At 38.0% G+C, this 14,464-nt stretch overlaps 1 protein-coding gene across 1 annotated transcript; it reads left to right on the top strand.

Annotated features, from left to right (window-relative positions):
• The first annotated feature begins 431 nt into the window (after window positions 1-431).
• On the top strand, window positions 432-4,577 carry LOC135615268 (iron-sulfur cluster assembly protein 1-like). Its single transcript, XM_065113527.1, has 3 exons — window positions 432-755; window positions 1,850-1,904; window positions 4,220-4,577. The coding sequence occupies exons 1-3, from the start codon at window positions 467-469 to the stop codon at window positions 4,368-4,370; spliced, it is 495 nt and encodes a 164-aa protein (XP_064969599.1). The 5' UTR covers window positions 432-466; the 3' UTR covers window positions 4,371-4,577.
• Window positions 4,578-14,464: the final 9,887 nt, after the last annotated feature.

Genomic DNA, 14,464 nt, shown 5'->3' on the forward strand with positions numbered 1-14,464 from the left:
TAAAATGAATGCATTCAGAAAAATATTTAATAAAATAATAAAAAGGTTATTTAAAAAACATTTTTTTAATTTTCCTTTTCATATAAGATCCTTTTTATTAATTGTACGACTTAACACGAGGGGAGAGGGGCTAAATAAAGAAACTATAATCTAAGGGCTTTTAAGCAAAATTTCAATGCCGGTGACCGATCGCTGTGTCGTCTGTCGCAGTACAGGATTTGCTGTAGAACTCGAAATAAGTATAACCAATGAGTTGTCGACGCGTCCAATAAATAACACCTAGTGTTGTCTACGAATCTACGTGGTTGTCAATTATTGGTATATATATTATCAACTGTTCTAAGACTTTCAGCGGATTCTGTGTCATCTACTTCACCGCCCCTTTTCCCTCTTCGTCCCCCACCTATAAATAAACCAAGTGAAGACCCATCGCGATCGAGAAGCCCGGTGGGAGAAGGGAATCGAGATGCTAAGCTTTGCGGGGAAGAGGCTGTTAGGGTTAGGGCATCGGGTCTCGGCCGCCGCCGTGGCGGGGCGGGGTTACCACGAGAGGGTGGTGGACCACTACGACAACCCCCGGAACGTCGGGTCCTTCGACAAGAACGACCCGTCGGTGGGGACGGGGCTTGTGGGCGCGCCGGCCTGCGGCGACGTGATGAAGCTCCAGATCAGGGTGGATGAGGAGTCCGGGAAGATCGTCGACGCCTGCTTTAAGACCTTCGGCTGCGGCTCCGCCATCGCCTCCTCATCTGTCGGTTGGCACCTTCGCATCTCTCCCGATTCCCTCTTACTTTACTGATTTCCCCTTGATTGAACTGCTTGTGTTTGCAAATTTCGATTTGGCTGTTGTTCTTGAATTATTAGGTACTCCTCGTGGACTTGAATTTAGACTCTGATGAATTTTTCTGGAGTATTGTTTTGGGGAAGTTGTTTTTGTTTCCTTAATTGTGTTTGATGTGGTTGTGGGGTTGTGGAGAACGGTTTAATTGAACTAAAAGCTACTTGAACTTTCCTTCTTTTTGGGAACCCTCGATACAAAGAGGTAAAGTTCAAGGATTTGGACTGTGTTTTTGCTTTTAGTGTCTTTTGGGAACTAGGTAAGGTGGATGAAATGTGTAATTGAGGAATTGAGGTTCGTGTTATGGGTGATGGATGGCTCCTTTATTCATGTAGGTACAACAACAGTGTTATTTGGTTTTTGAGAATTTTGTGGCCTCAAAAGCTGGGAATTGAAGAGTCAGTTCCATCTTCCGCTGAGTTCCTGCTGTTTTCAGCTTGTTAGAAATGGTATTTCTTCTGCTGGTTTGTCCTAATAAAGAGAGTAGCAGGTTGGACATGTTCTGGCTTCTATGGTCCGTCATGGCATCTGATGGCATGGTGTGGCCTGTCTGCATCATCTGATTGTCCAAATTTGTGGAAATGGATTACACTTGTTGCGTGGTTTGGTTTCTCTAGGGCAGTTTATTTCGGTGAAGCTTGTGTTAGCAAGGATTGCTGAGCCAGTTGCTATATGCCGTGTCCAAAAGATAGCAACGCTCTGTGTGATGAAACATCAATCCTTTTTCCTGATCCTCAATAAGTTATCTTAAATTCTTTATGAGTTATCTGAAAACTCGAGCACGTACTATTTAAAAAACAGTACTCACTCCTTTAAAAATTAGTTGTTTTTTCTTTGTTTGATAAGTGGCTTAATGGGTGGTTTTGTACTAAGCCAAGCGCAGGCATTTCAACTTTTTTTTTATCAAGTTAAGCCTCTCTGTTGCCAGCATAAAGTTATTGAATTATGCATTCTTTACGTTTGTTGACTAAAATTTCTCTCTAAAATTGCTGAATTTTGCATTTGTTTCAGCTACTGAATGGGTGAAAGGGAAGAAAATGGAAGAAGTGCTATCCATTAAGAACACGTAAGCAAATTTCCTTTCTTGTGTTTCTTTTATGTAATTGAACTCTGTGTGTGCCTCCCACTATATCGTTCATGTTTATTTCCTCTATCATTCTTCTGTTATAGATGTTCTCTGGTCTTGAATATTGATTCATCCTTTTCACTTTTTGCTTACTTTTGTCCTTCTCTTGATGTTGAAATTTATGGTTCTGAATCCTGATTTCTCATTTACTCCCTTTCTTGAACCTTTTATTTTTCCTCTTTTTTGCCTTCTATGATGTGCTTAAATATGTTTGAAGTACATAAATCGTTGTTTAAATTTGCTGTGGATGTAGTAGCTAATAACTTGGCACATGTTGCTGTTTGCATCCCTTGATTTATGTCACTGACATGGTTGTTAATCACTTGGCTATGATGTCACTGTAATGAGTTCTCTCTTAGATGCTCTCTTAGAACTTCTATGGTTACTAACATATTTATGAACCTTTTATAGCATCATGATTATTTCAAATTGTTTGCAACTGTTAATTAAAGTATGTTATAGAATTGTCATTTAACAATAGATGAAAGCAACATAGGTTATTGGCTGAACTTGAAAGTAAGGTAAGTCATGCTTACAAACAGATTCTAAGAAAAAAATCCAAACTGTATCATCAAAGTATAGACACTTAAAAGCCTAGATTAGCACATGGTGGGTTGGGGTGTTACCTTCACCAATAGGTTCATACTTTTTGCTTTGTAGTATTGCTACTCTGTGGGTCAAGTTCAGGTCAGGCTCATTGGATAGTGATGAACAATTTAAGAATACTTCAAGAATTCAATATAAACTAAATGAACTGGATATATTAGCAAGATGGAAAAGGATTTTTTCCTTATTTGATGGAAAGAGCTGTTATCTGTTAGGAATCCATTGGATGGTTAAATTTTCCATCTCTCTTTCTTGGCTGAAATCAAGATGGAGTAAGTCTAGTTTTGTCAATGGAAGTGAATTCTAGGTTACTTTGTCTCCTCTTTGTTCATCTCCATCCTTCTTTATCTAATATCCATAACACTTGGTGTCTTTGAATATTATTTTTTCCCTCTCTCCTTTTCCATGTGCTCTTTCTTTTATCTGTAACTCTCGTTGTACTTGTTGAATTTCATTATTCTTTTTTATTTGTTGCTGTCTAGTTCCTGCTCATTGGTTTTTTTTTTTTTTGTATAACTTTTTCCCGATTGGTTGTGTAGTTAAATATATTGTTCTTTATTTTGATCATATATTAGGGTAATTTTCAGGCTGACGTTGAAGCTTCACAATGGTTTGATGGGCTTTTTTTGGGGGATGTTGATTTATGTTTTGCCGTTTCTGTAAGGTTTCATAATTCTCTGTTAAGTTATTTCCCGCCATGGGAGAGCTTCATTTTGACATGACTTCAGGTTATTTGCTGGCATAAGAGACCAAATTAACTAATGTTCCTTTTAGTTCTACCGTCACACCATCACATGGCAAGCAAGTCTCCTCGTTGGTTTGTGCCAAAATGGTCAGAGTAGATAGTGAATTTTGGGCATCCTTCCAAGGTTGACTATAGCATTCAAAATGAACAGCTGGGTCAGCTTGGGATTCTTGGAACACAAACTTGTGATCCTTTGTAATGGGGTTTAGTGAACTAAGCTCAGGGCTACATTTAAAAAAAAAAAAGAAAAAGAGTAAGCTGAAGGCTACATTGTTCAAGTTGGGCTTGGATTAGTTTGCTTAGGTATTGTGCGTGGGTGGTGTGTAGAGTCGAGTTGATTCAGAATACTCTTCGATCTACTAAAAGTAAGCTCAATCCAAGTTGCTTGTTAGGCCCTGCCCTTTCTGCAGGAAGTTAAGCTCCCATCCTCCAATGTCTTCTCATCTTTTGTCAATATGTAGGCTTTTATCTCCATTGTTTGGGCATTACACCTCAACCTTTCTTTGCTCATCCCACTGTCATTCTCCATCTGTCTCTCTCCCTCAGTCGTCTATTTTATTTCCTAATTGCTTTCATGTGTTAACAATTCAAGTGTTTATCAGACACCAAAGTCTTAATTTCAATTAGTTAATTGGTTCATAGGTAACTGGCATTAAGGTTTGCATCAGGAAGCCGATGTCCAAAATACATTGGGAGACCCAAAAAATAATGATCTTGTTATTTGCTAGCTCAACACTTTTCTTTGTTCAGGGGCATGATACGTGCCTTCTAACTCCATAACATCCTCCAGTTATTTGCTAGCTCAACACTTTTTGTTCATGCCAGACTTAATTTCTTCTTCAATAGGTCAGTTTGTATTTTTTATCTCCCTTCTAACTCCATAACACCCTCCTGAATGTTGCAGGGAAATCGCAAAGCATCTTTCGCTTCCCCCAGTGAAGCTCCATTGCAGCATGCTTGCCGAAGATGCAATTAAGGCGGCAGTAAAAGACTACGAAGCAAAGAAGGCCAAAGAAGGAAATGCCGATGCCGCCGCCCAAGCTGAGAAAGCGTAGCAGACCTGAAAATATTTGCTGAAAGATGCGAGCTAATGCAGACAGCCATCCTTTCTATTTTCACCTCTCGGCTTTTACGTACCCACAATAATAGCCGATGATAGCGTTGGAGTCCGTGCGTGTCTCCTGTACATGTAAATCGCAATACCAATGTGCTAGTGCAAGCACTTTAGCTTGTGATAGTTATGCGAGGTTTATTATGGAGTACCGCTAGCTCTTGACGTTACATTTCATTGTTAATATGATGGTAAAAACAAAAACAGCGCAAGCAACATCATCACTACTTTTGTCTTCAAACCTAGAGGAATGATCAGAAATTCTTGTCATGTTGTCAAGGGAAGCCGTGCCCTTGGATTTGGAATCGGCGATTTTAATGGTCTTAAATAAAATCATTTATTTTGATTCTAATTTCAAAATAAAATCATTTATTTTGATTTTTTTTTCTTCAAAATGCTCATTCAATTAATCGATTATTAAATTATTAGAAAGAGATTCATCATTTGCAAGGATATTTAGGCTTTTTTTTATCTGATTGGTTCAGAACTAAATTGGATTGTTGGTTTCAGTTTCGATTCTCGATTTCAAGAATCGAAATCAAATCATCAGAATCTGATTCTTTTTTAATTTAGAATAGTTAAACCGTTGACTTGTTTCGATTTCTAATCTAGGCAAGTGAGAGTGTATTGTGTTAGAAAAAAAAAACAAAAACAAAAGAAAAGAAAAGAAAACAGTCCTCTGCATTATTTCTAAGTTCCTAAGGGATGTTGATGGGGCTACTAAATGAATGCATCTTGTTGTTGCATCGAAACATATAAATGTTGACTAATCTGGCTAACGTTGAACTTGGTAAAATGAAATGGTTAAATAATTAAAAAATAAGATTATTCGGGAATACACATTGAATGCTGAGATTACGAGGATATCTCTCTATTGAGAAAAATTCTCTATTCTGTTGAGGGAAATCCTTTCTCCTAATTTGTATAAATAGGAGAGGGAACATGTTAATGTATTGAAGCATTTAAAGCTTCTTCAATAATTGTTAAAGCTTCTTCAATAATTGTTCTTATCTTTTATTCTTTTCATCATGGTATCAAAGGGCGAACTTAAGGAGAACGAAGGGAATGCTTATGCCCTCACAGCAACAGCAATCGCAACAGTAGCAGCGATATGCTCTTGCCCTACTTACGAAGTTTCTCGCTTGTAAACCATTCTTTGCATCGATCCAAGATCGGTATCCTTATCAGGAGCACCAATTTGTATAAATAGGAGAGGGAACATGTTAATGTATTGAAATAGTTGTGTTAAGAAGCAGGTGTTCGTTCCCCCCTTCCCCTCCGTAATGTTTATATGCCAAAGCTTGGATTTTGAACCAAATAGTTTGGAGATTGAGAGGTTGATCACTATGCAAAATCACATTTCCATTCTTCCATAAGAGCCATAGGGAGTTTGCCTTGAGAGTTTTAAGCTCATGATGGATTGGACATCTAAATCATTGCCCTTATGAAGCCATGATCAATGTTTCCATTCATCAAAGTACCTCGTGATAGATAAATATCAAAATATCGAGGTTCCAAATAACTTCCCAATCTTTTCAATCTAATTATACTCTCCTTATCGATCCAGAATAAATTGGTAAGGAACTTGTTAAAACACAGAGATCATCGACTAATGAATCAACTTGATTGATTATCTATTAAAAACATAGGTCCCTTTTGATTATTCTTTTTGGTTGACGTGGAGAGCTAGTGTTATAGGTAGGACGAAGAAAATTGTAGGAAGAGGCAACACGCTAAGAGTGGCTCAGTCTTCAAATGACAAAGCTTAGTTTGGAAGCTGGGTCATCTCCTTTGCTGGGTGGCTTTCTAGTCACACCTTCGAGCTACGTCGATAACCCTACATAGTAGGCCTGTGTCGGGGTGTCCTAGCTCGATCCCTCCGATGCTTAAGTCAGGAAAATAAAGGGGGAGGAACATAAGGGTATCAGTAATAAATTAAGAGAGTAAATAGTCGCTTCTGCTTGTTTGCCCCGGCTTGGCCCGAGACACGACTTTAATACTTGGGTACTAGAAGGAGCAGATGGGCCTCCGTCAAGGCTCCCCTTACTCGGCATGGTAGAAACATTTAATGTGGGTGGCGTATCGATGCATGCTCCCAAGGGCAATGTTTGGGGACTATTGTGATGACGCCTCTAGTCGAGTTTCTTTGCTTCTTCGGGTCAGGCAAGGCGTGATCCTCTCGGCATTCATCTAGCTGGTGAAGTCGGCCCATGCCGTTGACTATTAATGTAGAGCTAGGTTTATTTTCCCGGCTATGGGATCGGTGAGGAGTAGTTCCTACAGGCTCACTTAGGGAAATCGAGGCAGGTGACATGACATTCCGTTGGTGGTTGTAGGGAGTAGGTGGCTCCGAGCCTTCGTTTAGTGTTGCTTATGTGGTAGGGGGAGTTGGGAGGTGTCGGGGTTCATCCCTATCACTCGTCCCCCTAGAAAGACATTCTTCGAAGCTTTGAAGGAGGTTTCGAAAGATGTTACTTTTCTTGCATTCCTGCATGGCGATGTGATAGTCATTGGCTCCATGGTGGTTGACGTGAAGCTCCTCCGGGGTGAGCTATGCTTTCTTATTGAGATGACCTTTTCAGATGGGTGTTGACCTAAGTGACCCCTTTCTCTTTTCCTCCCTTTCTATCTTCATTCTCCCCCTTCCGCACAGGAGTTTATTTTTTCTCATTTTCTGACCTCCCCCTTCTGCTTCGAGAGATTTCCTTCTCTATTTTTGCCTCCCCCTTCCATATAGGAGGTTGGGCTTTCTTTTGGGCCTACCCCTTCTTCCACTTCTAGGGCAGGTACTTAATTGCTTGAGAGGGAGTGTAAGTCTGCAATAGCGGTTGCTGGCTCGATTGTGTGGGCAGGAGGATTGATATCAAATTGCCATAGTGACTTCCACTATAGTAGGTCTTGATTCGACCACTATAGCGAGAGTATCGGTATTAGTCTATCATAGCAACTTACACTATAGCGGGTATTGAATCTATAGGGAAATATAGAGGTGACATCATATGCGCAGTGAAAGAACAGAAATAAAAATCCCCAAATTTCTCATAAATTATATTTGTCGTCATGCGATGTGTAAAATCCACAAAACAGAAAACTATGTATATGAAAAATTATGTTTTACCTAGGGAGATCGTATATCCCTGAATCCCTACAGATCTATAGAAAAGGATGAAGGAAGTTAAGCGTTCTTCTTTCTAGTGGTGATTCACACAGTAAGGTTGGGACGTCACTTCTTAAATCTCTAGGCCTACTATCTAAGAAGGAGAAGGGGAGAGAAGAATAGGAGATGACAACTAAGAGAAGCTCTAGCTTATAAACCTTTGGTTCCCTCCTATTTATAGAGGCTCCCTATCAACTTAACCCTAATAGATCCTACCCTACCCATTGGATCTCCATCCAACTATTCAAGCCTCTTAGATTAGTGGATCTTTATCCAATAATCTCTTATTGGTTCTTATTGGATCTTATTCATTGGATCCAATAATTCAAGAGCTTATTAGATATCCAATAAGATAGGGGCTTCGAGGGATATCTAATATCCGAACCTCTACTCGTCATAACGCTTACCATATGTATGTGACCCTTTAGGCCCAATATCGAGCTGGTCGTGAGTTATACTCCTTCTATCTTAGTGAATTATTATCTCTATAATAATTCACTCGACTCATTGACTACAGACGTACTAGGTCACTACGCCACAATCCCAGACAATATAAGGGAATCCAATCCATTTGGACCTATCTGTCCTCAGTTACCATATACCTATAGTCCATCATCCATTTAATACCTCATAGACCATATACTGAGCATGGTACCATTAGACCTATACGGTTTCTCCTCGAGTTTTACTCTAATCGAATTCTCTCGAAAAACTCTTTCTCTTTCAATCCGAACGACCCTAGCTAAAGATCTGTCTGAACAAAAACACATGGGATATTTCTTTCATAACACAAAGAGTGAATGATCCTCTATCGACACTCAATAGCCTTCGTAAGGTTGGCTACCACTCCCGATAATCGGCTATGCTCGATTTGGAACTTCTAGACCTATAAGCCTAGTATCAAAGAGTGGAGTACTCATACAATACATCCTTGGTATCTCAAGTCTAAGAACTATATACACCATTGGGAAAATAGAATCGTTGTTTGACAATGAGGTATCTTTAACCAACAAATATTCCATGAACGGATCAATCAGTGAACTCATTCTACAATGAGCACATACACTATAGCCATAGTGTCCCCACTCGAGCAACTATGAGACCAACCGCCTCCATCATATATACAGGTATATAGTACATCAGTCTGTCCGGTTATCTCGATATCCCTCTTGAGTAACCTATGACTGAGATTATTTAGGATCTATGTTTAAAGGTGAATCAGTCTCATTATTGTGATCTCATTACGATCTAATTCCCATTGCACAGATCTATGAACATCAATATGTATGTATGTATATATATGTATATATTGTTAGGATCGGAGTGGCACTAAGAAGGGGGGGTGAATTAGTGCAGCGGATTAAAACGTTGATTTCGATAAATTTTTCGTGCGATAAGAACGGAACTTGAAAAGCTTAACTTGAAAGCGTATTCTTAAAGTTGCGCAGCAAAGGTAATGATGAAACAAAGCAAGTAAGAAGATTTGCAGTAATGTAAATGACAATAAGAAATGCAAACCAGAGATTACGCCGTTTTTAAAGTGGTTCGGTCAAGTGACCTACATCCACTTGCGAGGCCCCTCTTCGATGAGGCTTCCACCTTCCACTAGCAAATCTGTTGAAAGTGAAGGGTGAATACCCCTCTTACAACTTTTACAAGCGGTTCACTCTCTTACAGATTTTCAACAAGAAAGAAGGAGGTGAACACTAGCAAATTGAAAACAAGACAAGCTAACACTTTTCTAAGGCTTTTCTCTCAAACACTTGCTGCTCAAAAAGTTGTTCTCTCAGCTGAGATTTGAGGGGTATTTATAGGCCTCAAGAGGATTCAAATTTGGGCTTCAAAATTTGAATTCTCTTTGGGTTCCCGCTGTTGGAGGTGCCACCGCCCAGCCAAGCGGTGCCACCGCCCAGGGCTCGGGTGCTGGGCGGTGCCACCGCCTACAGTGTTTTCAGCCCGACTACAGTGTTTTCAGCCCACTAGTTAGGCTTCAATCTTGCCCCAAACTAGTCCGAACTTGGGCCCAATTGGCCCCTACTTGGGTTATAGGATTAACACCTAATCCTAACCCTAATTAACGTGCTAACTACGAATTTAAAGACATTTTCTAAGCTATTACAAAGTCTGCAAGTCAAGACTTCTTTCGGCGAGCTTCCAGCGAACTTCCGACGGTCTTCCGATAAACTCTCGGAAACCATTCTGCGGACTCCCGGCAAGCTCCTAGACTTCACGATTTGATCTTGGCGAGTTCCAATGAGCTTCTTTGGTAAGCTCTGATCTTTCTCAGCGAGCTCCGCGAACTTCCAACGAACCTTCCGGCGAGCTTCCGAAAAACCCTTCGGCAAGCTCCCTACTCATTCTCGGCTAGTTCCGGCAGCATTCCCGACGAACCTTCGGACTTCCGTCGAACTCTCGAACTCCCAACGAATCCTTCGCGCTTGACTCCAGCACTTTGTTTCGCTTTATGTCTTCATCGTTATCGTAGTTAATCCTGCATACACAAACCAAAACTCTACTCCGATCTAGACAATTATTATAAAGCGAATTGACATTCTGTTGCTCGGCACGTCATTGGTTGGCGCTTCGTCCGATTCTTCGGCGCATCGTCCTCTCTTGCGGCTTGTTGCCCAATCGGCGGTTGACCTCCACAACGCCGATATCCTTGGCGCAATTCCGCTCTTGGCCCGATGCCCGACGCCCGAAGCCTTCTGCCATCCAATATCCTGACATGATCTCCTCCGACGCAACGTCAATTCCTCCTGCGTTAATTGTCTAATCCTGATCGAGTAGACCTGTATCACTCAAAATGTAGTCAAACATTTAAACACAATCAATTAGTTTCATCATCAAAATCCGAGATTCAACAATCTCCCCCTTTTTGATGATGACAACTAATTGATGACTAACGGAGTTAACCTTAACTCCCCGGAGTTTAACTAAACTCCCCCTATCAATATGCAATTGATAAAACACTTGGATTATCCCAAATCCAAGTAACATTCATCACATGTTATGAAAAGCATTTAAACTATCATGCAAATATATAAAATATTTAATTCAATGCATGAAGTCATCAATATACTTCTCCCCCTATGTCATCGACAAAAAGGAGAAGTAGCTCTAGCTATTTTAAAAGATATGCAAGTTTTTGCAACATAAAGCTAGATTTTCATCACAACATATAAGCACAAAAGTATAGCAAGATTCTTAAGTTCAATCATGGCAATTCAACACTTGCTTCTTGTGCAAGATTGCACTTTGCTTTTCTTTACAATGTGCATGATAGTATTTCTTTGTAATATTCAAAATAGCAAATTGTACATCATGCTAGCTAGCATATTAAAGATGTTCAAGACAGTAAGTTTTTCTTCTCTTTTGAGAAGTGTTATTTTTGCTTCCTTTACAAAGTGCAAGCTAGCAAAGTATTTGAAAAAGTGAGCAAGTTTTGTAACATACAAGCTAGTAAAAATTTGAAAAGCAAATACAAGATAGCTTTCTTGTTGAAGTGTGTAAGCTATCGATTCTTACTTCCTATTGCAATGTGCAGGTTGCAAGTCTTGCTTCTTGAGATGGGCAAGATAATGATGTTCAAGAAGACAACTTTTGCTTCTTGAAATAAGCAAGTTAGCAATCTTTGCTACTTAAGATAGGCAAGCAAGCAATCAAGTTTTTGCATCTTCTTGACTTGTGCAAGCAAGCTATCTCCCCCTTTGTCATTGTCAAAAAGAAGGGAAGACCCATTACATCAATTATGACAAAGGTAAGTATCAATCTTAATTGTGCATCATCATATTTTCAAATTAGAATATGCACATTTTCAAAAACCTTATATTCATTCATGCATGATATTGAATAAATCGATCAACATTATAAGGATATCATACATGATACTAAAATTTTTAACTATTTGTCAACATTTTGATCATGATACCAAATATTCATCATTTAGAGTATTCATGATACAAAACATTAAATCAATATTTATAATACATCATTTTAGCGACAACTCATAGTATTTTAAATCATGATTTACATCATATGTAATACATCACATCATAATTAGAAAACACAAGTATTGCATATATCATTGCAAATCATAAATGTTTCATATCATGATGGTATCAATTTGTCAAATTATATCCTACCAAAAACTTATCCCCATTTGTATTTCATGCATAATTTCACTTCATCACATTAGGAGTATCAAGAGGAATTAATTGGGTGATGAGATTAATATTTCACGAATACATGGAATTGTATAAAAAATCATATCATAAGTGTTTCATACATTCATATCATCACATGAAGGAATATAAACAAAAATTAGTGATGAGATCTTACTTCATGAATACAATAAAATTCATATAGCATATCATGGTTTATTAGAATTAGTCTTCCTTTTGGTGAATAGCAAAAAGAGTGGTAGGAGAGCAAGGTCTCAATTCATGCATATCAAATATTTTCAAATTCGAACATGCAAAATTTCAAAACTATATCTTCCATTTTTCATACATAACTCAATCATCATTATGAGCATATTATACATGATATTCAAGTCATAAATTATCAAGATGTCAAGTAGAGTAGGTTAATTTGAATGTATCATTTTTAGTGAATACCAAGAAGAATCACATCATGAAAGAATTTTGATTCATGGAAAAATTTCATGTATCGAATATCGAGAAATCAAGATGAAAATATATATGTAAAAATATTACAAGTTGTATTCAAGAGAAAAATCATTATTTGTTTTCAACTCATTCAATTTTGTCAAATCAATATCATGATTTTGATATAACTCATTTCTAATTCAAATCATCAAACCAAAATCATTTTCAAGGGATTCATATAAATCAACAAGATAGAGAAAAATAATTTTCAAGAACAATGCTTTTCTCTTTTTAGTTATTTAAATTCATGTCATTTATGCTAGATAAAAATGTGCATCAACATTTAGGATCGAAAAATGAATTTTATCATAAAAACCATCAAGACCAATAAATCATAAAAATCATCATGTATAACTTTACAATCTCATGCATAAAATCATCAAATCATAGCATCAAAACTTTCAATGGTTTCATTACAACATCAAGTAAGGTCTTATTGAACATAATTTTGAATGATTCTTATAGATATTTAAAATTTCTTTAGTTTTACTTTATATGATTGACTTTATATTAGCATGCTTCAAATTTTTGTTCTTATGTCAAAACTATACATCATGTTTGAAAACCAAAGATAAGGTTCATAAAAAGATCATCAAGCCTTCCATTCAAAAGTCATGCATCGTCATTGAAAATCAATATGGAAATCATCAAAATACAAATTCTTGCTTCTCAAGCACATATATAAGATTAATCTTACTAGGTGTATAAGCATTAGATTTATATTTAACATTTTACTGCATTAACATAACACATGCAATTTTCAAGAAAATTAATCCTAAACTAAATTAAAAATAACTCAAGAAAGTATTATGTAATATCGAAATAAATTAGTGGGATTTTGATTACCTCATTGTTGAAAGAGGGTGAGGCATAGTTTGTCACCTCGCCTTTCTTGATTTTCTCCTCGTCTTCGGAAGAGCTCAATTCATCCCAACTTTTGTTCTTCTTGCGTTCAAAGCAAGTAGTTCCATTCTTTTTGCTTTTTAATTTTTGTTTCATTAGTAGTTTATGTTCACCATCACTTGAGCTTATGCTCGAGTGGTCTTCATGTGTTCTATGTCCCAAATCCTTCCTATCATTTGGAAGGTTGTTCTCGAGTTTTTTTTTTGTCACATTGTTCATTTCGTAGGTCATTAGAGACCCAATAAGTTCTTCGAGAGGGAATGTTTTAAGGTCCTTGGCCTCTTGAATGGCCGTAACTTTTGGATCCCAACTTTTTGGAAGGGATCTTAAGATTTTAGTGACTAGTTCAAAATTAGAAAAACTTTTACCAAGAGCTTTGAGTCCATTGATGACATCCGTGAATCGGGTGTACATGTCTCCGATGGACTCACTTGGTTTCATCCGGAAAAGTTCGTAAGAATGCACAAGAATATTGATTTTGGACTCTTTCACTCGGCTAGTGCCTTCATGAGTGACCTCTAGAGTTCTCCAAATATCAAAAGCCGAGTCACACATCGAAACGCGATTAAATTCACTTTTATCAAGTGCACAATATAAGGCATTCATAGCCTTTGCATTTAAAGAAAACATCTTCTTCTCCAAATTATTCCAATGGTTCATTGGGAGAGAAGACATTTCAAATCCATTTTCGACTATGTCCCATAAATTCAAATCCAAAGAAAGTAAGAAAACACTCATTCGAGTTTTCCAACAAGTGTAGTCCGTCCCATTGAAAAAGGGAGGACGAATGAGAGAGTGACCCTCTTGAAAGCCATAAGGAGTCATTTCTATTTGGGTGTTAAACCAAAGTAGAAAACCGTGGCTCTGATACCAATTGTTAGGATCGGAGTGGCACTAAGAGGGGGGGGTGAATTAGTGCAGCGGATTAAAACGTTGATTTCGACAAATTTTTCGTACGATAAGAACGGAACTTGAAAAGCTTAACTTGAAAGCGTATTCTTAAAGTTGCGCAGCAAAGGTAATGATGAAACAAAGCAAGTAAGAAGATTTGCAGTAATGTAAATGACAATAAGAAATGCAAACCAGAGATTACGCCGTTTTTAAAGTGGTTCGGTCAAGTGACCTACATCCACTTGCAAGGCCCCTCTTCGATGAGGCTTCCACCTTCCACTAGCAAATCTGTTGAAAGTGAAGGGTGAATACCCCTCTTACAACTTTTACAAGCGGTTCACTCTCTTACAGATTTTCAACAAGAAAGAAGGAGGTGAACACTAGCAAATTGAAAACAAGACAAGCTAACACTTTTCT

The sequence above is a fragment of the Musa acuminata genome, chromosome BXJ2-6 (genome assembly GCF_036884655.1).
Source record: "Musa acuminata AAA Group cultivar baxijiao chromosome BXJ2-6, Cavendish_Baxijiao_AAA, whole genome shotgun sequence".
Taxonomy (NCBI): domain Eukaryota; kingdom Viridiplantae; phylum Streptophyta; class Magnoliopsida; order Zingiberales; family Musaceae; genus Musa; species Musa acuminata.